Source organism: Gymnogyps californianus, chromosome 6 (assembly GCF_018139145.2).
Source record: "Gymnogyps californianus isolate 813 chromosome 6, ASM1813914v2, whole genome shotgun sequence".
Taxonomy (NCBI): Eukaryota; Metazoa; Chordata; class Aves; order Accipitriformes; family Cathartidae; genus Gymnogyps; species Gymnogyps californianus.
Window position 1 is genome coordinate 34,661,106 of NC_059476.1, and position 24,118 is coordinate 34,685,223.

The following is a 24,118-nucleotide window of genomic DNA, read 5'->3' on the forward strand; positions in this document are numbered from 1 at the left end:
CACTCCCATGTACTTCTTGTTGGACATAATACAGGCTTAATAAAAATAGCAACCCGTACAAATTGGTTTAAGTCCTTAACAGATTAAGCTGTCTCTTTGGAATTGGTGGGATCATGTTTCTCTTAAACAAAGATACATGAAATGAGCATCTTTGTTACTAATAATAGGAGAGTGCATTGGAAAGCACTCTCTATAGCAGACCTTCACAGTATGAATGATTTAAAATGTCCCCAAATCCCTGGATGAAATACAAAACAATGTCACATTCTAGGGGGCTCAGCTGCAGTGGCATTTGACAGCCATTGCCTGGAATTTTCTCAGTCACCCTAAGTCAAGTGAGTAAAAGGTGCGGATGTTCATAGATGGGAAACTTCCAGGACTTACCTAAAGAGTTGTCCTTGGCGAGTCATGAAGTGGCATTTTTCCTTTTTAAGCCAAGACAAAAGGAGTGCATTGGCATGTTTGCAGAAGGCTGTGGTGCTGAATGGACTCCACCTGGAGATGTCTTAGAAAGATAAAGGGTGAAAAGAAAATTAGGTGGAGCTTAACCTTCGGTGTGTAGCAGCTTAAATTTTGCTGAAGGTCAGTGGGATCCCATTTAGCTGCTGCCTCCTGGAAGCAACAATAAAGTGCTTTAGTTTTTAAAAATTAATGATTGACACGCACAGCAGTCCTGTGTCTGGGCAGGCCCGACGAAACTGATATATCAGTGGAATGCAAAGCTACCTGGGTTTGTTTCATACAGAGCTAATACCCAGAGCTCTGTTTTGAAGAGCGTTGTGAACATCACATACCATGACCAGAAAATCCCCCATTAGATTTGCAGCAGGAAATAAGCAAGAAGCCTTTTCATGAGGAAGGGAGCTGGGAGCTGGGATTGCAGTGCAGAAGACCTTAAGGTTTCTCAAAGCAGAAGACACCATTAAAAGCATGTGTATAAACAGTCCTCTACTTTAATAGATAAGATCATTGCTTTTATTTGGTTGTTCTTGAGTACCAGTCACTGCCTAATACTGTGCTTATAGGAACCAGATTAGATCTGCTCTCAGGTCCCTGCGCAGACCAGTCTCTTGCTTAACTCCAAATTCTGCTGATCGGGAAAGATGTCATGGAGGTTTTCAAAGTTCCTGGCTTCTAATGGGCCCAGCTCTAGGATTGTGAAGCTATAGGTTGGAGCAAATTGTGGGAGGGGTCTGCAAACCAGAAGACTACTTTAAGACTAAAGCTGGCATTGGAATGGGAAGCTGTCAGAGATGAGACTGGCCTGTGCAATTGCCTTGATTAATGGGTGAGCCTGGATTGTCCTGCACTTTTCGAAATGTGGCAGGCACTGGGTGGGTTGTATATACTGGTAGGAGTAGGGAAAAACAAATTGTAGAACTAAAGCAGCAAAGGTTCTTTGTCTTCTGTATGTTTTCTACTGGAGCGGGTCAACTTACATCAGGAAACTGAAGCTGAATTAATCAAAAGTGTGAAATGAAAGTGCTCGGGACATTTGTTAAAGCTTTTGCAGGGTCTTAGTTGTCTTACACTACTATACCTCCATGCCTGTAAAAAAACCCACCACTTTGCTCCTGAATGTTTATGGGAAATTCCCTGCCCAGGCAGCTAAAATACTTTACCATTTTCATACCTTTTGTTATCTGCCCTTCTGTTCCTCATGTGCCCCGGTCATGAACATGTTACTAACCAGGAGCACATACAAGCCCTTTCAGAGTTAAAACCGCTGTGTAAAAGCAGCCAAGGCAGGCATTTTTGATAGGAACAGCAACCATAAGCAAATCATTGCCAAGCACTGCCCTTTCCTGGCTCCTCAGGAAGTTCCTAGTCACTGAGGTGGCTGGGAGGGACTTGTATGAGAAAAGAAAGCAGTCCTCAATTTGGATGTGGCCAGCACAAGCATCCAGCTTGAGCAGAGCTGCCCTGCATGACAACTGTGAAGTTTCCACAGTGCAGCATTTTGTTCAGATTGTTTAAGGATGTAATTTATCAGTTACTTTAGTCCTTTGAAGTTTATTAAGCATAAAAACTAAACTTTCCACAGCAGGGGAAAACTCAACCCCAGGCTTTGTTAGAATAACAATCATTTCAGGGAATGTCAAATTTAAACTTAGCTCTGTACGTGGGAGGGCACAGCTCTGCTAATTGCCAAGGAGTTCTGGTCCATTGCAGAGGCAGAATTGGATAAAGCCGGGCAAATGTTTGTGTAAATACTATTATTCTAAGTAGCATAGAGAAAAGAGACACCAAAAATGATCCAGGGATTTCAAAAGGATTCCCTTGTCCCCTTAAAGTTGGTTGTGTTTACTGATGTTCCAGCTTGAATATTGACTCTTGAGTCAGCTCATAGTTAATAAGACTTGAGTTAACATTTTCCTTTTGAAAATGGAGACCATGCTTCTTAGTCACATCGGGATGTTTAAAAAGGGGACTTGCAGTAGTCCTCTTGCTGACTAGTCCTTTACTTTCATTTATAGCTTCTGCACAGCATCATTGCACTTAGCCAAAGCATCAGGTCCTGGCCCACAGCCTTGCAAGCCAGCCAGGCTGTGCTTGCCAGAGGGCCAGAGCACAGACCCTAGATTGGCTTTGTGCATCTTTGTTCCCCTAGTCTGTGAGGCTGCCAGAGACTTGATTTAATATAAAGCCACCTGCAGCTGTCCTCAGGGGATCTGTGATTTTTGGGAGCTACCAGAAGGCAAGGGCTGTCTGGCCATGCCTCTGTCCTTTGCCTGTCCCGAGGACCGGTGGAATAGGTGTGGGAGGCAGGACCAGAGGTAGCTTCCCATCCAGGAATTCCTCTACAGCAGGGTACTTGGTCCAACTCTTTTTTTGACCTTTCAGGTTGCAGAAGGAGCATCCGTTCATATTCTCAGGAGGTGATGTTCTTTATGGCTCATTAGGACCCCAGTTCTTCAAGTCCTTTAGTAATAATAATAGGTAGAAGTGTGGGTTGCCTGGGGAAGAGACAGCATAAGAACTTAAACAAAATAGACTTAAAATGAACCTTATCATCAGATGAGTGTTTGATTTTTATTTAAATAATTCGTTTGTGCAGAATTTATCCTTGAATTGCAGTCTCTCTTGTGCCTGTGATCTTTGGGTTGGTTACAGAAGACAAAATAAAATTAGTGAATGCAGTCAGTCCATTTTGCTTTTAATAAGGTTTAAGATAAAATATGCCCTTTTTTTTTCAAGTATCTATAGGTGCAAACTATGTACAGGTGCTAACTGTAAGTTGGAGATGCTGATGTTTTCTAAGGAGAACTGTACAAACAATAAACTTGAAGAAATTGTAACATTATTGAATTATAAGTCTCCAGCCATGCTTTTGGCTTTGGAGAATAATTTCTGCAAAGGAAGGATTTTCCTTTTACATTGAGCTAAAAAGAAACACCTCTTACCCTGTAATATTTAATGATGGTAGCTATCTCCTCTTGTTTAGATTAAAATTACAGGCCTCAGATTGCAAGTTGTAATATTTGTTTTCTTCTGATTGCTGCCTTTAGCTCCTTGGTAAACGCCATTGACTGCTCTGTGGGTAACTCCGAAGAAGCCTCCGGGGCTGAATATATTAAAATCCACAGCATTCCACAGAAAATGACAAAATTCTCCCCAAATTGCCCCCACAATTTTCCACTGGCCTTCTTTATGAGCTGCAGGCAAAAGAGGGTGATCTGTTGTGCTTGTCCTATTCCTGTTTTTCTTCCTGTTTTAAATATAGCGGAATATATAAAATAATGAAGTGGTATTCAGAAACAATTCTTTTGCCAGGTCTTCCATCTGTTATTCTGTATAATCCTAATTTCTGTACAAAAAACCAGAACCATGGTATGCAACTCAATATGTTACAAGATGTTTATTTTCATCAGCACGGTCCAATAAAGTACATAGCTCAAATATTAACATTGGAGTATGTTAAGATTTCATTACTATTTGATCTATATATTTTACTGACATAAATGGATAAAAATAAACAGCTTGTAACATATAGAGTTACGGACTATGCTTTTGTGGATTTACAGAATTCTGTGGTGGATTTGGGTTTTGCAGCAGATTTATTTTCTCTAATTCAGTTAAAATAACTATGTAATCATTATTTGTGCTGAGTATGGTTTGAGCTTCATTTTCATAATTCACTGTGGGATTTGTCTGCATAACTTCTGATGGTTAATGAGGCTATATTGACTGAGATTCTCTTTTGTGAGGCCATATTGCTTGTGACTTGATAATGAATAAGTCAGATCACTCCATTTTAGAGAGAAAGAAAATAGACATAGTGTTAACTTACCAAAAAAAAAAAAAAAAGACACCCAAAGCTCTGTGCACTCTATATATTCTGTAGGGGCTTTTATAGTACTTGTAGTACATGCTGTTCTGAAAGTGTCACACATGCATTTGTTGTTGTGAACTCAAACGCTGTAGAATCTGTAAAGATGCAAGATTAAATTTTCCATTGCCATTTTTACAGATAACAGCCCGTCGACAATGGAAACATATTTATGATGAATTAGGTGGTAACCCTGGAAGCACAAGTGCTGCTACATGTACTCGCAGACATTATGAAAGGTAAGATAACAAATCTGAAATGCTTGTTTAATAATGAAAAAATTAATTTGGAGAGCCTTCAAAGCGTTTTACAAAGAATTAGAGAGAGAGAGAGAGAGAGAGAGAGAGAGAGAGAGAGAGAGAGAGAGAGAGAGGCTTCTTAAAGATATAGTAAATATTCCCCCAACAGTTTAGTCAGATAATCCATTGTAATTTAAACTAGAGTGTATGTCTCCAGGGACTAAATAAATAAAACAAGCATCTGATTTTTCTTTGGTACATATCTTAATTTTTACAACAGCTTTCCAGTTAAAGAAGCTGAAAAATTGAGCAAAACATACTCAAGGAAAAATAAGAAACGACAGCTAATTGATGCAGACACTTGTCTTCTGTCGTTTTTTAGGAATACCAATTAAGCAAATTGTGGTTGTGATCAAAATAATGGGGTGGCCCACAATGCAGGGTGCTGTTAATGTTGTAGGTCATGCAGAGCGTTGCATTCCTCTTCTTCACTGCATTCCTTCCCTCCTCCCTGCCTGCGAGCTGCTGCCAAACACTCTTTCTCTGCAGCCATTGTTGCTGGTCAGAACTGTTGATTTCTTATTCTTCCCATGTAGATAATAACTTCCAGGGCTTGTGAAGCCAGCACACATTGAATAAAATACTGGAGCTGGAATGTTGTTTTGGTTTGGTATGGTTTTAGAAACAACTCTCTTTTTTTTCCTCTTTTTTTTTTCTTTTTTTTCCTTTTTTTTTCTTTTTTTTTTTTTTCCCCTTAGACAAGCAAATGTTAGTAAAAGTTCTGCAATTTCAGATTTAGATAAGGAAAGTCCAGTCTCTTGTTCCTGAGCATAAACAAGTTACTTTGCTAGGGTCAGGAAGAGATTGTACTTGTCTGTGCCTGTGCACAAGGCAGCACAGCAGCGCTGGGCTCAGTGGGCAGTTTTTCACCTTCTTTTAGTGCCTTACGTGCTGGCCACTCCAAGGGAGATGCTGCCCTCCTCATGGAGGGGGAGGTTGATCACCCTCATTTACAGGAGATGTCTCCAACATAACAACTTGGGTGCACAAAGAAGTTGCATGTAATACCACTATAAAAGTTAGAGTTAGAAGCTTTCTGGAGATCGAGCCGAGTAGCAGAGCAAATTGAGTGAGTTGCTGCGTGCGTCAGACAGGGCTTTTCCCTGCCTTTGTGTTGCAGACAGATGTTATAGATTGTTTTAATTGACTCATCAGATTGTGGGTATTCGGCTCTTTCCTTCCATCATTACAGCCCTGAGAGTCTCAGGGCTTCCTCTCGCACCCAAGCCAGCTGATGGGTTTCAAACTGGCAGTCTGGGTCTTCCATCGCCAGATGTGCTTTGTAGGATGTTGTTTATTTGACGGAGAAGACACAGGCACGCATGAGAGTTAAGTCTCTGTGGGCTTAGGTCGCACAGGGAGCAAGTGTTGCTGGGCTCTGTGTTGAAATCCTAGAGTCACCAAGAGAGCTCGTCTCTTGTAGCTGTGAAAAAATAAATGAGCCATTCACAAAAATTCCATGAACCCCTGTCTCTCTGCTTTCATGCTAGTGGTTTATGTTTTTACATGCAAAACCCTTGAATTGCAGTCCTCTTCGATGCATAGAGACTCGTCTATGTGACTTACTCAGCAGTTACTCAGGGGTATGCTACGAAGCGCCACGAAGCCCATTGTGCTCACTAGAAAACCTGAGCAGACTCATGGTGTCTTCAAGATTGAAAAGCCTTTCCAGGCTACCCAAAAGCAGTTCTGCTTGCCTTGAGCCAGTCTGAGGAAAGAGTCTTAGTTTATGGTTAGATTGGTCTTAGCACACCAAAGAGCTCAAATCTGAGTTCTTGGGTGCCAGTCTATTGTGTAGTTCTGGGTTAGGTCTGATATGAGGCAGCACCTATTTTCCAGGTCTCTGGCAGGCTGTCAAAAGATGGCATTTGGAGAACAAGTCATGGAGGATTTTTAGGTTAGCCCTGAGCTTATCTAAAATACGCTTTATCAAATCTGGTCTGAAAAACCAAAACATGTATACAAAAAAACTCAGTGACCGGTCCACTCTCTAGATTTCTGGTGTTAGACACTGTTTTTTTCATCCACAGGAAAGCTGTATTAAGCCTCAGACTTGGAAAAAAGTAAATGAAATTGTCATGGTTTGTTTCAGCTGGTAATTCTAACTATATTACCTGTAAATGTAATGCTCATTTATAGCCAAAGTGCTCAGATGACATTTAATCTAAAACTAGAACTGCAGTGCAGAAATACACGTTCATGTTTCAGGACACACATACATTTTCTAACTTGAAGGTGAGCTGTAAAGCTAAACTGGAAATTGAATTAAGCTGGGACGTAAATGCTGAATAAACCTCATGATTTTTCCTTTCTGAATCCCACTGGCCTTTCCTTGCTTACTGGAGGCAGAACAGGCAGTTCCCTGACTTCACTGATCCTGCTGCTGTTTGACTTAGCCTTGCCATTCGTCTCTACAACTAGATCTCAAGGGCATCCGTGTTGTGTTAACTAGCTTTCTTCCAAGATGACAGAGAAGCTACTAGCTGTTTGCGCTGGCTTTAACATATCAAGGCTGCTTAGATGGCAGTGACCTTTCAGTGACATCCTTAGGATGCTGAGGAGTGGAATGGCATGTATGTCCCATTCAGGTACTGCATCCCACCTTCCTGCCCTCTCCAAGTTCCCCTTTGCAAGGTGGAGTTTCACACGCAACTTCAAAGGGCAAAAAGAAAAAAAAAAACAACAACAAAAAAACCCCCAAGAAATGGAGAGGGCAGAATTGCCTCTCTGTCTAGCAAATCCCATGAAGAAATGTTGCTTTTCTCAAAAGGTGCTTATAACGTCTAAAAAGCCAGCATATTGCTGCAGACCCGTGGTACCAAGGATGGCAAAAGCTGAAACAAAGCCAGATTTAAAGGCTGTGGGGAATGCTTTGCTCCCCTCTCCGTGCTCCCCTGTTTGGAGCAGGGGTTGTGGTGGTTGCTGCTGCTGTGCTATAGGTAGGCAGAGTGCTTTGGTCAGTGCGGTGTTTGCTTTGTTTCCCTGGTAAAAGGGAAAGAAAGATTTTGTGTGCATTATCAACTGATTCATTTTTCATGTAGTACGGTTTGTGTTTCCAGTAACTGGTTTCATTTTAAAACAAGGCGAGGCTGCCAGTGTTTCAGTAAGTGTTATTTGTATATTAGTTAGACAACTTTTGTTTTATTAATGAGTATAATAATGAAAGTGCAGGTTGCTGAGTAGAAGCAATGGGTGTTTTTATTTAAAGCATAGCAGGCATCGTATAATGCCAATGAATGCATTATTGTCACTGTAGGCATGGCTGGTCTGAACCTGCCTCTGATTGGGTTATTCCAAATAGGCCCAAGCACTTCATAAAAATGTCTTTGTCAGCCTAGTTTTCCTTCCAAACCTATTCATCTCTGTCAGTTTTTAATATTAGTACCAGGCTCTTGGCTATAGTCCATTAGTACTGTACTTAATTGCTCATGTTACAGATGATTACCAATATAAAAAGCATTAATGTTTTCCCATCGTGGGGCTGTTGCTCTGTGCACGATTCGGACCGTACAGAGCTTATGAGTTGTTGTTTTGGTCATTACTTTCTTCATTTGTGCTCCTTTAATGCACTTACCTTGCACGATCACAGAAAGCCAGAGACGTGTGTGGTTGGTATTAGCTGATTCAGCCTGAACCTTTCCTGTGAAACTCTTACAGCCGTTGTCAGTACCCTACATCTCTCTCTCTTATCAAGAAACTCTCAGAAACGACTACTTTTCTGCGAAGCACTCTTCTCCATGCTGCCTTCCCCTAATAATGCAGATGTGGTTTTCGCATGCAGGGTTTGAGGTTTCTTTCGCTTTTACACAAAACACATCATCGGCAGCTTTAATTTTCCGGCGTGAACGATAGTCTGTGTTTCTGCAGTGCTGATGACGTTGTTGTTAGGGATTTTTCATAAATATTACACCACTACCACCACCACCCCCTCCAAAAAAACCCAACAACAACAACAACAAAACCCACCAAAAAACCCAACCTGCTATTTTGCAACATATATAAAGTTCCCAATAAAATGCATTGAACAAAACAAAAATATGAGCAATTGCCTGTTGGGGCCTTTTTCTGCCTCCAAGTCTGGCTGTGATCCATCTTGGTTTCCTCCAAAGCAAGCGTTGTGCACAAGCTATGCACAAATACACACTGGCCGGGGAATTGTGGTGTGCAACGGCATGCAGTAACACTCCTCGGCTGCTTTGGTGGACAGACGTGTCGGTGTTCAAAGGTGTCATGGCAGGCAGCTAGACAGTCCCATAGAGCAGTAGTCCTCCTGGCCTCTTCGGGTGCTGCAGGAAGCCTGGTTCCCTTGGGGTCTCCAGCAGAGATGGACCCAGAGCATCCCACAGGTCGTGTCCTGCTCTTCAGCAGTATGTCTCATATCCTGGCCCTCACGAGTCACTAGCGCCTTCAAAACCAGACTGTCCTGGTCAAACCCAGCTGGAGAGGGGTTTATTCAGCTTCATGCTCTCATCAAATTCAGGCAGCTGAGTGGGAAAGTGTTCTGAAGAGCCAGAACCACCCGGGACTTGATGAGGAACAGATAGGTGAGATGGGTCCCCAGAGCGGGTCGTGGTTCTTCACAATCCAGCAGGGTGGCTGTGCCCACGCTTTGGACACAGACCTGCAGGGGGGTTTATTCTGGCTGTGAGTGTGGCTCCGGGGTACTTGCAGAGCACCCTGCACATCTGTCCCTTACCAGGGGACTAAACCCCAGGAGATACAGTGTCTTGTACAGTTCAGAGCCCGTTCTGCCGTTTTTCTAAATCGCTCACATAAATATTATATATTATCAAAAACACAAGGCGGGTCAAAATAAGTCCCTTACATGGTTTCCCTTTAAGAGCCGTAAAGTCTCTCTACCCTAAGGATATTGTGCAGTAATTCAATATGCAAGAGAGCCCCGCGTTCCATGCAAATGCTGTTTGGTTTTGTTAAAGCATTTGGATAACTTTGGTAACATGTAAGCATTTCAGTGGAGTTTTGTAGGAAATAGCAGCCAATCTTTTAGAGGGAACAAAAAATAGGAGGCTAGTATAGCATCTACATGAAAATGCTTATGGTTATCTTTTAATACACATTGTAATTAATAGAAGGTTTTGATTTACACTGTTAAGCGTGAAAACATCCTCAGGCAAAAATTAAACAAATGTTATGTCATGCTGCAAACTACAGCTAGCTCTTTGTTTGACCCAAAAAAACTTGCCAAGCAGCAGTTTTTTCTTGTTGTACTAACTTGATTGTTTTATTTTTGTCTTCACCCCACTTTCCTGCCCCCCTCCCACTTCAGCTAGTCCCAGACTCCCAGAAAACTTCACAAGTTGCAAATTGTCTCAATAGTTTTCCATCAAGCACGAATTCAAGCCTGAAGATAGATGAGGTGTCTCAGTTCTCTCTTTCTTTTCCTGGGTTTTTAGTTTGGTTTTTTTTTCTTTTTGATAAATAACAAGAGGTTTCTACTTATGATTTTCTGCCCTCAGGGCTTTATCATTAAGATTAAATAACTGTACTCTCAAGCATAGCACTGAACAAACATCTTTTCAATTATGTGAGTAACAGATGCTTTAACAAAGGAACTATTGAAAATTCAGAAAGCTTCCCCCCTCCCCAAAATTTAAAAAGTATCAGATGACAGAGGAATGTAATTGTTTACCATTAAAACAGATCCTTAGCTGTCCATTCAAAACATCTGAGAACAGACAGTTTTTTCAAAATTTCTGGGTTTTCAGCCTCGGAGACTTACTGGCCAGCACTGGAGTCAGCGTGAGTCCTTGGGTGCAAGAGTGCTGGACAGTCGGGCACTGCCTTCCAGTGCGTGGAAACAGATGATCTCTCTCCTCGTGGGGAACTGGTTTCCCAGCCGCATCCTTTTTTTCACCCAGGAGTTTGTCCCAGCAGAATTGGGGGATGCCGTGTGCTACCCAGTGCTCCCGGGCGGGTTGTCACCCAAGCAGAGGGGAACTTGCCAGGTGTGCCCGCCGTACACATGTGCGTCGACGCTTACCGGGCGCTGAGGCTGTGCAGTGTGCCCAATGCTCTTGGGGTCCCGGCACTCCTAGCAGCTGAGCTGAGTGCTCGTGGTTGGTCAACATCAGGTAAAGCGTGTCTGGCATGGTATTCTCATTTCTTGACATCCAGGAGTAGGGACAGGCTCTACACAAGGGGACAAGCCCCTTTTCCTTGCTGGGAGCTGAGTTGCCCCAGGAGGGTGCTGCGCCATGGGAGGCGTGCTGTTCTCCTTTGCAGGAGCAGCACCAGGGGTGGAGAGTAAGATCTTTCCCCTCAGATTCCCCAGGTCTGCTGGGAATGTACTTGTACTTTACTGCAGTACTCCACCTTGTACTTTACTGCAGGACTTTGCTAATATGGCAGGGGTTGCCCCTGGTTTGTTCAACTTTGTGCAATGGAGATGTGGGTCAGAGCTCCCAGGGAGGGTCGGCAAGATTTTGGAGTCCCTCCAGGAGACCTGCACTGCACAGGCAATGCAAAATAGCATCTGTAAGCTTGTCCTGAGCATAAGGACCAAGCGTTGCAGGGACTATATGGACTACTGAACAAAAGGCATGTCTGCCTTTAGATGCAGAAATGGTGACTGTGGCCAAAACAGAGGCTTGTAGCAATTTTGATAGAGTGACCTGGGGAAGCTGGTCTGTCCCCATCACCTTTCCTTTGATCTTTCCCATGGAGTAAATCTGCACCAAAGGCAAAAGACTGGGGTTGTTCATCTCACCCTGCTGAGCCATAGGATCGAGAGTGCCTGAGCTTCCCTAGCCTGGCTGTGCAGCTAAATCAACAGCTGTGTTTGTAATGTCACTGATTTCCAGTTTACTTAAAACAAAGTGTCTTTGAATTCTCTTACAGCAGCGCAGTTCCCACCTTTCAGCAGTGAGCCATTCTCATTACCCACCAGCACTCCCAGTGGGCTGTGAGGAAAGTTGTTGATGAAAGGATGAAAGAGCCATTTCTTTAAGGAAGGAAAGTTCTTTGGGAAGAAAATTGAAATCAAACGTATTTTGTCTTTGCTGATAAAATACACGCCAGTTTTGTACTTGAGACAAATGCAAATAAGCCTATTGCTATTGTGTTCTGCACAAAAGCACACGAGGCTTGTTTTTGTAACCCCTGGATTGTACAATGCGGTCCAGGGAAATTAGGATCGAGGAACGCACTGCTTGATTTCCTCAATGTATTTTATATTCCCGTTTCGGAAAACAGGCTGAGACCTTAGAGTTTGGGTTATTCCTCTCACCTCTTCTCTGCTGGGAGTTTGTCGCTGGTGCCCAGGAGAGCTGCTTCCTGCTGCTGGCCATCCCCACCAACTGATTGCTGTTGAAGGTGGCTTGTTTCCCGTGTTTACGCTGACAGCATTGCTCCAAGATTTATCCCTTTTGAAGAGCATCAGGGTAAAAAAGACAAGACTTCTGTTGGGATCAGAGCTCAGGCACTCCTGCTGGTCCCTTAAGACAACTGAATGTTTTGCCACTGAGTTTCTAGGGAGGAAGAATCGGGTTTCTCTCACTGAGGTTATCAATAGGGGCTTCTTTGCACTGCACGGGCTGTCGCTGGAGCCGCCCTGAGCTGCCCCGGCTTGGCGGCCACTCATCCCAGCCCTGTGCTCAGACCCTGTGGCTGCAGGGGGTGCGGGCGGCTCTGCCCGGCTGCTGTGAGGACCTATTGAACCAGGTGGCTGCCCTATTGAACCAGGCAGACCGGCCATCCCCCAGCTCCAGCAGTGCCTTCAGAGGAAGGAGCAAGAGCCACTGTGGCATAATGTGCCCAGGAGGGAAGTGTTTTCCAAACTCCTACCGGTAAAGAGATTTATTGCCTGTCCCTTTTCAGTGTTTTGAAACTCTAAGAGCTTAATGTTTTCATGATTTACATTAGCATCTAATCCTTGCGTAATCTCACTAATCCCTTGGCCCCAAGATATCCATTGGCAATGAGTTCCGTGGGTTAACCGGTTGCTGTATTCATTTGGTGGAGCAGATTTAAATCTTTTTCCATTCCCGTTGCAATCAACCTCCTTAACCTTCTGGCCAAGCATGGGAATGGGGCAGCATCTCCCAAGGAATGGGCTTTGGTATTTTCAGTCCTTCCAGGATTATTCTTGTGGCTGAGAGACTCCATTGCGCGCTGTTTTGTGTTGGGCTTGGAGCCCTTGAGAAAGCAAGATGATGTCAATGGGAGACATGCTGGAATATTTTATTCTGCCAGAAAGAAAACAAAACTAAACGCTGCAACAAGCAATATAAAAAATATTGTAGGGATTGTGGTGAACTGCCTCCTTCCCTCCTTCACCCTGTGTGTCCTGGGCATACGGTTCCTCCCTGGCCCGAGAGCCCCGTCATATCCATACACAGTGGGGAGAATTAAAGAGGAAACTGGCAGCCTTAACATTTAATTTCCTTCCTCTTTCTGGGCTGGTCAGATCCTTTGCATTATTGTAACTACTTTTTTTATCATAACTATAAATAGATGTGCTCTCATGTGTCCCATGAAGCAGAGTCGGGCCAAAAAAGTCATTCATTCTGCATAATCAATACATGAAAATGTAGTGGTTACTGGCTCAGATGAGATCTTGTATTGTTAGTTCTGTAGCTGGGAAAAAAATGTTGACTAATAAAGAATAAGGGCTTTTTTTTCTTTTTATGAAATGTTAATGATGAAGACATGTTTGATATACTGTGAAATACATTTCTCTAATGTGAAGTTTCTGCTTTTTGTTGGGAAAGAGATTCAGTCCCTGGAGGATTTTAGAATTTGTAAATATAAAATTATCTGCTTCAGTGTTTTTTAAAAAAAGGTTGGCAGAAAGCCAGATTACTTACATTACTGTAATAGATTTGCTGACCTCTGACATCTGCTGCAGAGAAGTACATTGAATTTTTCATAATATCAGATGATGCAGTACATGAGTAAAAACTCAGTACAGTCTGCACCATTATTTAATTCAGGACTTAGTAAAGCAAAATCTTTTTTTTGAGTAGCAGTTTATACGTGATTAAACTTAATATTGCCGATTGTAATAAATCAGGATTAGTATAGTACTGATTTGTTAATCTAACTTGTATTGATTTTAAGTTGTCTTTATTTAAAAAAAAACACACAAAAAAAGACTGGCTTTTCACAGTGACTGAATTTAATAAGAAGCCCTGTGATAGCAAAGACTCCCCTACTGTTTCTGCTCTTGGCTGGAAAATGTTATTCTTGTATTATTCCAGGGGAAAAAAAAAAAACCTCATGCTGCTAAAAATCTGCTGCCTGTGGAAAGATTTTTTAATACACTAGTGCTTACATATTCTATTTATGTTAATTGACTTATAAATAATACATTTTATTAATCTTAATATTGGAATCTTGATCATGATAAAGACCCTTTTATTTGGTCTCCTCGCAGGCTTTACAAGTAAATATTCTTTAGACCACAAAATATTCCCCCTCTTTTCCTTTTTTATGAATACTTTGATACTTCCCCCCTGCTGTGAAATACAGCCACAGTTCAAAGCGACTGAAAACGTGGTTGTTGTTTCCAAAGTGCGATACATTCGAGTTATCTGGCTCCATTTTTTTGGACGTTGTCTTTACCTCTCCTTGCGCAAAGATTGATTAAATCTTACCTGCGCTGCAAATATTTGACAAAAAAAAAAAAATCTCGTGCTGGTTTCAGACATGTCACATTCTGCTAAACTATTTGGCTAACAGCAGATCGCATTCTTCCTGTGTTGGGCAATATTGACCTTAAATTGGCTAAGCCGGCTGCTTTCATGGCATGTGAGCCGGCTGCTTACATGTTCCGAGAGCTGTATTAGCTTTATTACTCCTGCGCTATAAAAACTTCTAATAATCAAATGATAAGATCATATCCTGTGGGTAATTGTGTTGTACCATGACAGGATAACTGAAAAAACATTCAGTGAAAATTGCAACCGACGGAAATCTCTACGTGAAGCGGCAATTGTTGGTGTTGCTCGACTCGGTGCTGCTCCCTGGGGTCTCGCAGCCCGCCTTCCTGCCCAGCTCCTCTCCAGCTGCCCCTCGCGGCCCCCAAAAGCCACCTCGGCGGCGGCAGGGAACAGCAGCCTGCCGGCCCTCGTTTCAAATGAGGAGGGGAAAATCCTAGAACAAGCCATCCTTGTGTTTTGATTCAGTTTTACCTTAGTCATGCCGCCTCCCCGATACATGAAACATTTAATTCCAGATTTCCTGCCGCTGGCTCCGGGCCTTTGACCGGCTATGTGAAATGTATTTTTACTGCTGTCGGCCTGCCAACTGCTGAGCTCAGTGAAAAATAACTAAAATGAAAACCTTGTACTCCCACATGAACTCTTAAGATCAGAAAAGGAAATTTAAGCCACGGTTACTAATTAGCGCCAAAGCTAATGAGTTCTGGTGAGGTGCAGCAGGAGGAGGAGGAGTTTGCGTCCCGCGTTACCCTACAAGGCTCGGTGGAGAGCATGCGAGCGGTGATTAATCGTGTCGGCCCGGGCCTTGCTCCCGTCCCGGCCGTAGCCACGGGGTTAATCATGCGGCATCTTTCATGGAAAGGCCCACTTGTGGGCTGGGAGCGTCTCCGTCTCCCATGGGGCACGGGACAGCATCTGAAACCTTTACGGATGGAATATGTAGATTTTTAATGGGCGACGCGTTCCCATGGAAACAAAACAAAGTCAAACACTCCCCTCACAGTGCTAACAATTATTGTAATAAAATGTGTTTTTATTAAAAGCGATTTTAAATATTTAACACATGGCAGAGCGGCCTCGACGTTGCCCTGTGTGAAACCCAACCTTGCCTCTAGTGAAGTCCAAAGCGCTTTGTGCAGCGCAGGGAGGAATTCGGTGTTTTCACCAATATTTGCGCTTTGCAAATGAAATGTAGCAGCCTCAAGTATGAACAAGATTATTTTTTTTCTTATTCTGCTTAGTTATGCTTTTTATTATATAAACATTAACTGTAATATTACAGTGGGAAGCAGGTATTTGGCAACTACGTATTATTTTGCTAAGTTTGCATAGAGGGAGCAGTTTCCAGTTTTAGCAGCTGTAACATGTTTAAACTCAGTTTGTAATGGGATCTGAAGATGAATATTCCCTGTGGGCTCTGCTTAGCTTCATTACTGGAGCCCTGCCAAATTCAGGGCTAGAAAGTATTATTCACGCCTCTTGCACATACCATGTCAGAGCATGCTCCGTTAATGAATTTTGTTTCTAATATAGCATAAATTAGGTTTATATTTTAACATAATTTATGTTGTATTTTATTAAAATGTAAAATATTATGATCACGAGCAATCTAATTTCTGCTCTCTTAAGCCCAAACTGTGTTTGAACATCTAAGTATGTAAATCAAAATTGCATGCTTAGAAACTGATTCTAGGATAACAAACGAATATCTGAACCAAAGAGGTTTCTGCCTTGGAGTCTTAGATTAAAGATAATTAAGGATTCCTGGTATTTGAACAGATTTATGTTGTTTATAAGCAAAGTACATTTTCTTCATAGAGTCAACTTGTCTTTTTTTTTTTTTTTAAACAAATTATGTTTGCTGTATTAAAGTTCATATTTTTAAAGTCTGAGTCTTGTATTAATCCCACAGTGAGTCATTAATCATACCAAATGCATTATAAAAACTTTAATCACTGAAGTTGAAACTGAGATTGTAATGCAATCCATCCCTTTTAATTATATCAGTTATTTTTCCTTTCAGATCAAGAATTGCAAAGGGAAAACAGATAGATTAAAACTCAGTGTGTTTGATGCTTTTGGGGGAGGATATTTTTCGTTTGTGTTTCGTCCTTGCTTTTTTAAAGCAATTTCGTGCACTTTGTGGAGGACAGTTCCACAGTGAAAAATTCCTTCGCTTTTAACTCTTTTCCTCTCTCCTTCTTCCTTAAAAAAGACTCACTGGCAAAGGCAGGGAGCGTGGTGACTGTCACTGTATGGGTGCGTTGCAAGGGTGGCAGTGGGCTGGTGCTGATCGCAGCGTGCTGGGTGCTGTGCCCACCGCTGTAGGTTTCGTGCAGTCCTGCGCTCTCGTCTTCTGCTGAGTTCCTGGCACTCGCCCTTGCACTCAGGGGAACCACCAGCCTGGAAATTGTGTAGCTGTTATCAAGTTGGCTGTGGCTTTGTAGGTGTTTTCCTGGGGTTTGCTGCATGCTTTTAAGGGTAGAGAGGGAAAATAAAAATAAACGGTGGATTTTTTTTTTTTTAATCAGTTTTAAAACGTAGTGGTTCATATCCTCATCTGGTACAAATTGGTGTAGCCGCACAAACCACTGCAGCATTACTGACAACTGATCCACACCAACTCCAACTCCACTGAATTTATGCCACATGATAATCTTGCCAAATAAATTGATTCATCATACTTGGATTTATAGATGTAGAGTTTACACTGTTGCTTTTATGGCATGGAAGAAAATGGATTTATTAAGTAAACTGCTCATAGTAGATACATTTTGTTCTTTGCTAGAATGGCAAAACCTGATCAATTATTTGTTCCTTAATCCCCTAGATTAATCCTGCCATATGAAAGATTTATTAAAGGAGAGGAAGATAAGCCACTGCCTCCAGTGAAACCTCGAAAACAGGATAACAGTTCCCAGGAGGGTGAAGCAAAAACAAAAGTGTCTGGAACAAAACGCATCAAAAATGAAAACCAAAAGAGCAAGAAGGAAAAAGATAATGCACAGAAACCTCAAGATGCATCTGAGGTTGGTTGCTTTCCTGCTTTTCAACTTTTCAATTAAAAATGTACAGCTTTAATCACATGAAATCCAATGACAAAATACATAATTTAAACTGGAGAATTCCAACCAGTTGGCCTTTGAGTTTGCTTGGCAATGGAAATTTGGTTGTTGTGGTACTGTCTGTGTTGGGATTTTGCTGGGCTACAAACGGCAACCGGTTAGCTCCGTATTGCATAGCAGTGATGGCAGAAGACCAAGCGCTGGATGTAACGAGTACCATTTCTGCTCATTGTATTATACGGTGGTCACCACTAAAAGATCAGCAGCTGCCAAAAGGAAACCACACAACTACCACAGTTATTTCCTAATCTAAGTATAGGGTGTGGGAACCTCTAATACTGTTGATAATACTGTGGTAACTGTTGGACACAGCTGATTTTTATAATGGTAACCTCTGGATCAGCCCTTCTGTGCTCACAGACGTATGCTTGTCTGTCAAAAAACGTATCACTCCCCAGGATTTCTATCATGTTATACTAAATTTCTCTTTGGACTAAAAGGTCAGATTTTGAGGGAACCACCTTCCAAGCCCTAACTGAGACAGACTTCCCTCTCACATGCCACAGATGGTTTTCAGCTGAGATAGATAGGTTCCTATTCTGTCACCTGCGTCACATGGGCAGGCCCTGGTTTCCACATAGAGCCAGGTTACCTGCAGCCATAGGACAGCCCTCATGGAATAGATTTTATGTTCACAGCCCAGGGTAGGATAGATCAGTAGAATTCATATTTGTCTGCAAATAAGGGTAAATTTCACATGTTGCTAAATGATGTAAAATCAGTGGGGTTTTGCTCCAGTGTTACTTAAGCACTTTCTTTTGCACATCCTGCCCACTCTCTCCTATGCCCTCCTTGCTCCCTGTGTGAACGAGGCGGTGAAGCTCCTCACACACAACCCCTACACAAGACGTTGCTTTTCCTGTTTCAGTCTGCCAGATCACAGCAGCCTTCAAGGCGTTGCAGTGAAAGTAAGTATTTAAAGAATGTCAAAACACATGACGTGTGCCCGGCAGACTATGGCTGCTCCTTTGACTTCATTGCTGTCTGGCAGGTACATAAGTCCTGTTTCTAAACCAGTTTGGAAATTGGTATTGAGTCAGCTACCAAAAATCCTCCTCCTCATTGTTTAAAAAAAACAATGCAGGACCAGTAAACACAGATGCCTCTGAGACTTCGTGTACCCAGTTTTGAGAACAGAAAATTTTGATTTTCGTGTCCCACTACCTCTTCAGGTCGTGCTTACAAGGACAATTTCATCTCCTGTCCAAACCAGAATTTGTGTTTTAAATTGCCTTTATCAACACTACCTTTGGTATCTAATGTAAGAGCACTCCACAGACAGGGGAAGTTTTTTGTTTTCTCTCACACAGTAATTTTAAAGCAAGGAACCCTGTTGGGGGAAAACCCCTCCACTTCTGATGAAAAATACATAGAGAGGAGGGTGCACACAAATCTGCTTCAGTCACTGGAAGGTTGCAACACAAATTTCCCAAAGCAAGGAGATGCAAAGTGAAGGCTTGTGCTCCCTTCCTCTGTCATTCCTTCGTGCCTGGTTATTTATTGAGGGGTCTTGGATCAGCAATATACGTTACACACTATCCATACCGCCACTGCTAAGCACAACATAACAAGTCAGCAACAGAGCGTCAGCCTTAACTTTGAATTTCCTTGCTTTTGTTGTTCCCTATCTCAAACTTCCTGCTGCTTAAACTGCAGTTATTTTTGTGTGGTTTGCAGGAAGAGTTCTTAAAATGCACTTATCGGAAATGTAGGGAGCCTGGACGAGACAATAAAAATGTACAATTACGGCAGTTTCCTATTGTAAAATGGTACCTTTTATAGCAGAATTAATGTCTCCTCCCTGACTAGGATGGAAGACATGTCCTGCTCCTGTTTAATCAGGGTGGGCGATTAAGGACCTCAGCCTTCATGCAGGTCACTGTATGGGTGGGTGGTCACACAAAGCCGGAGCAGTGAAGGTGCCTGCAGGGGTGGATGCTTTCACCCAGGGTGGGTGCAGAGCTGCAGACCTCATCTGTGTTTTGCTATAGGGAGGGCTCCATGCCCAGGACGTGGCCCTTATGGGGCCAGCAGAAAGGAGACGTCCAACTCCTTTGGGTGGAGCGAAATCCAAGTCTGCTGGAGCCAGGCAGAAGGTTGCATGTCCCTCTCACCCCAGCCGTCCCCCAGCAGTGGAGCCCTGTGCCAGGCTCCACATTTGGGTGCAGTCCTCATCCAGGCACAGCGGTGGTGGTGTGTTGCTCACAGGGAGCCTCTGTAGCCACACACGTAGATGTGGAGGCACGGCCCCAACCAAGCCACCGCTTAAACCATTTCTGCATGTGGCGTAGAAGCTGGCCATAGCTGTGAGCTGTAAAAGCATAATCAAGTTACAAATGTGCGGTCCCCTCAATTGCGTGTTCAACTCAAACACCATAAGAAGTATGCAGGGAGAGAATATAACTTTAATTTATTAGGGTTGCATTTGCTTTTGTGCTCTTCACTGTTTTCCTGCTGTCACAATGGACATCGTCAATGTAACGAGATACCAGACAAAATGCTATTAGCCTTAGACTGCACATTTCCTCACAATAGCTGAAACTTCAATCAAAATGTTGCTTAACAGAAACAAAGAGCAGAATGTACAGTTATTAAATATGACTTCTCTTTTTTTTTCTCTTTCTTGCTTTGCTCATCTGTCTGGTATTTTCCTGTAATTTTGTAAGCTCAAGAGACTGGCGATGGTACTTTGTAAAGGACCTAATGATGGTATTTGGCTGTAAAAGGCAGCTATGAGTTTAAAAAGAAGAAGTTAGGATGACTAACAGACACTGTAACTAATAGGCCAGCCAAACAGACAGGAATATTTAAAAGCAGCTGTGAAGAAATAAATCTCTGAGAGGGTTAGATTCGTTAGGACCTTCTCTGATCCGCTGCTCCTATGACAGACCATAAAGCAGCATTTAGATAATAACTTTCTCGATGCGTCTTATCTTTACAACGAAGAAAGAAAGAAAACAATAATAATAAAGGACTCACACAATGCTGCTGTTTTATGACTGTCTTCTACCACGACATGTCAGAGGAGAGTGACAGCAGTTTTGAAAAGGGCTGTCAGTCAGCTGGATCGCAGATGGGACGCTCTGGTGACCTCTGCAGGTCACAGTTCAGCCGGCTACATAATGGGATGAATAGTGTGAATTGTGCACACAAGCTTTATTAATGGGGGAGCAGAAAGAGCTGTGGTCCCATTGACGATAACGTATAAAAGCCATGTTTGTAATAGCGGGCACACACACTTACTGAATGTTGACAACTTCATTTTAATCCGTTAATAAAAAAATGTGTGTCCTAGTTAAGCCGTGGCAGTGATTTGCTGCCTACAATAGGGATTCCTAGTATGCCATTTCTGTCATTTTCACACTTTAATGCAGAACTGGGTGTGAATGATCTCCTCTGTGATCACTGAATTTTAAGATAGCTATGCTGGAGAGACTTTATGTAAGAAAAAAAATGGGAATGGTGTCGTTTTCGTAGGTGAAGTTGGCTAGTGGGAGAAATTTCTATGGCCTTATCATTTGTGTTATGAAATCTGCTCTCCTGCATTTGCCTGATTGATTTTAAAAGAGTATAACCTCAGCATTTAGCTATCTGGTCAAGCCACCGGTGCCTCTCGTCAGGTTACAAACATCTGCTGTTTTGAAATGCCGTATTGTGACCCTGGCAGGGGTGGTGTATTTCTTAATATTTCCAGGAGGTACGTCTCTTTGTTTGAGTCCAATACCTGCCGTTAGAGCCTTCACATTCCAGCAGGGTGACTGACAAGTACTTCTCTAAAAGTAGCCAACAGTGTACTGTGTATAATCTTATGAACAGTCTGCCGAAACGCACCACATTCTTATTACTGTCTGTTGAATCGTTTTATTAGGTTTCATCAGAACAAGAGAAGGATCAAGAATCAGCAGACCAGAAAAATTTCCCTGAACATCCTACAGTGGGAGAGATGAAACAACCCATGCAAGGCCCTCCATCTCTTTTACCAGAGACAGCTCGGCCACTGCCTCTGGAAAAGACAGACCTGACAGAAAACAGCACAAACAGTGAGAAAGCCAAGGAGGAGGTTCAGCACTCGTCCTCTTTCTCAAGTATATCCGTGCCCCCTGAAGAAGACACCGTGCTGGATGCCACCGTCACGAAACGATTACAGCCCCCAGCAGATGCCCTGGAAGACACAAAGCCTGAACAAAGACTACACAAAGCTTTTACTGACAGCTTAGAAAGCGAACCTCCAGAAATGCCCTTCACGGCTTTCCCAGTCCAGCTGCCCACTCAGAGCGACATGGAAGATGACAAATTGCCAGAGATGGCCGATTACATCGCAAACTGCACGGTGAAAGTGGACCAGCTGGGAAATGAAGATATCCACAATGCACTAAAGCAAACGCCCAAAGTACTGGTGGTCCAGAACTTCGACATGTTCAAGGAAAAGGAGTTGCCCGGGTCCATGAATGATGACTCCACTTTCGGTTACACGCCGCTGCTCTACTCAAAGGGTAATCCAGGCATCATGTCACCCCTGGCAAAGAAGAAGCTGCTGTCGCAGGTCAGTGGGGCAGCCCTGTCATGTAGTTATCCTTATGGTTCTCCTCCACCTTTGATCAGCAAAAAGAAACTGAATGGCAGAGATGAACTGTCCTCAAGCACATCGCAAGGTCCCCACGCCCCTAATTCTGATCCTGTAGCAATTAATAGGCCCTCAGTCATACAACATGTACAGAGTTTTAAAACCAAGGAAGAAAGGAAATCGATTAATGACATTTTTAAACATGACATGCTGAGTAAACCGGATCCTCAGCGCTGTGATTTTTCAAAACATCACCTCAGTTCTCTTGCCGAGTCATACGTACTGAAGACGGATATCCAGGACTGCAAAGATAAAATGAGTGAGAAAAGGGCACTGCATCACTCCCATGTGCCCACTTTCTTGGCAGATTTTTATTCATCACCTCATCTGCACAGCCTTTATAGGCACACAGAACACCACCTTAATAATGAACAGACATCAAAGTACCTCCCTCGGGACATGTTCAGAGAGTCTGAAAATATTTCTACTTTTACTCAACACAAACACCAAGAAAAACTAAATTTAAATTATCGCCCATCTTTGCATCAGCAAGAAAAAAAGGCAGCAGTGGAGGCCTCTTCAGATGATCAGCCAACAGATTTGAGTCTTCCAAAGAGCATACACAAACAGACTGCAAAGGCTCTGGGCTCCAGCCTCCCTCATTCATCCATGGCCCAGCAAGAAGGCAAAGGTATCTCCCCATTCCAGGCTGCGAGCAGCCAGGTGGTGAGCCTAGACTGTAACCCCAAAGCTTGCCGCGTGTCCCCCATGGCCATGACAGCCCCGAAAAAACACAGCGAGTTGCTCCACAGGTCTGGGAAGCAGCAGGCCCAGCGGCTGGAGAATCTGAGGAAGATGGAGGGGATGGTGCATCCTATCATCAGCCGCAGAACGAGCCCTCAAAACGTGGGGGCTGCCCGGCCTTTGAAACGGAGCTTGGAGGATTTGGACAAAGTCATTTCTGAAAAAAAAATCCGAGCTGTCTCTCCTCTGCACTTACCAAAGGAGACCCCGGCAAAAGACAAGGTTCCCGATGCAGAGGGGGAAGGCAGCAAGCCGGTGCATGGCCTCCATTCTGGCAGCATGCTGGAAAGCCACAAATTTCCCCTTTCAGCCCCCATCTTCCCAGGCTTGTATCCGGGAAGCCTGTGCACGGGGCTGAACAATCGCCTCCCACCCGGGTATTCTCATCCCCTGCAGTACTTGAAAAATCAGACCGTGCTCTCCCCACTAATGCAGCCTTTGGCTCTTCACTCCTTCATGGTGCAGAGGCAATTCCTCACGTCCCCTGCAAACTCTCAGCAACTGTACAGACACTTAGCTGCAGCAACACCTGTAGGAAGTTCCTACGGTGACCTTTTACATAACAGCATTTATCCTTTAGCTGCTATAAACCCTCAAGCTGCGTTCCCACCTTCCCAGCTATCCTCTGTACATCCCAGCACAAAACTGTAAACCCTCTTGCTCACAAAAAAGGGTCTGAGGAGAAAAGTTAAGTTAGCGACATTCCTCCCTCTGTGACGATGTCTCACAGATTTAGCGATCTGCATTTTTGTCAACCAGGATGCAATCATACCCCGCCTAGAGGAGCACTTCAGAGTTTGATGGAGACAGGACTGCTTCTTTAATTCTGGCTCCCACATCAGCCCCCTCACCCCTTATCCCTGCCCCTGCAAAAAAGAAAACCACACAAAAAAAAAAAAAAAAAAAAGAAAAAAAGAAAAAAATCATTGGATTTTGCATATGTGTTTTCTGAAAGGACTTGTATATGGTAAGAGCAAATGTTCAAAGGGAGCCGTGGAAATGCAGGCCCAGTCCTGAGCTCACTGAAATCCCAGGTGAGGGCTGCGTTTGCCTTTCACTGAGCCGAGGACCAGAGGCCGTGCGTGGTTGCAAATGAGTCAAGGACTCAAGATGAACCTGAAAAGGAGAAGCGGGCCGAGAATCCATACAGTCGGTGGATGTGCTTTTTTGGGTAACTTTTCCTGACTTTAAAGATTCAATCAATGCAATGTATAGTAAAACGGCAATAGATTTTTCATTTTAACACTATTAGAACAGAAGGGTAAACACTGTTTAATTTGACTGTACATATCCACTTCGTAAACTACCAGTGTCAC

General features: G+C 43.2%; 1 protein-coding gene across 2 annotated transcripts in view; it reads left to right on the forward strand.

The window, feature by feature from the left end:
- Positions 1-23,691, forward strand: part of ARID5B (AT-rich interaction domain 5B) — a 121,042-nt gene extending 97,351 nt beyond the window's left edge. For both annotated transcript variants that reach the window (XM_050899267.1, XM_050899266.1), the window contains 3 exons: positions 4,472-4,569; positions 17,140-17,338; positions 21,303-23,691. In XM_050899267.1, the coding sequence (XP_050755224.1) occupies positions 4,472-4,569; positions 17,140-17,338; positions 21,303-23,453 (2,448 nt within the window). In that variant the 3' untranslated portion in view covers positions 23,454-23,691. The remainder of the gene's footprint in view (positions 1-4,471; positions 4,570-17,139; positions 17,339-21,302) is intronic.
- Positions 23,692-24,118: the final 427 nt, after the last annotated feature.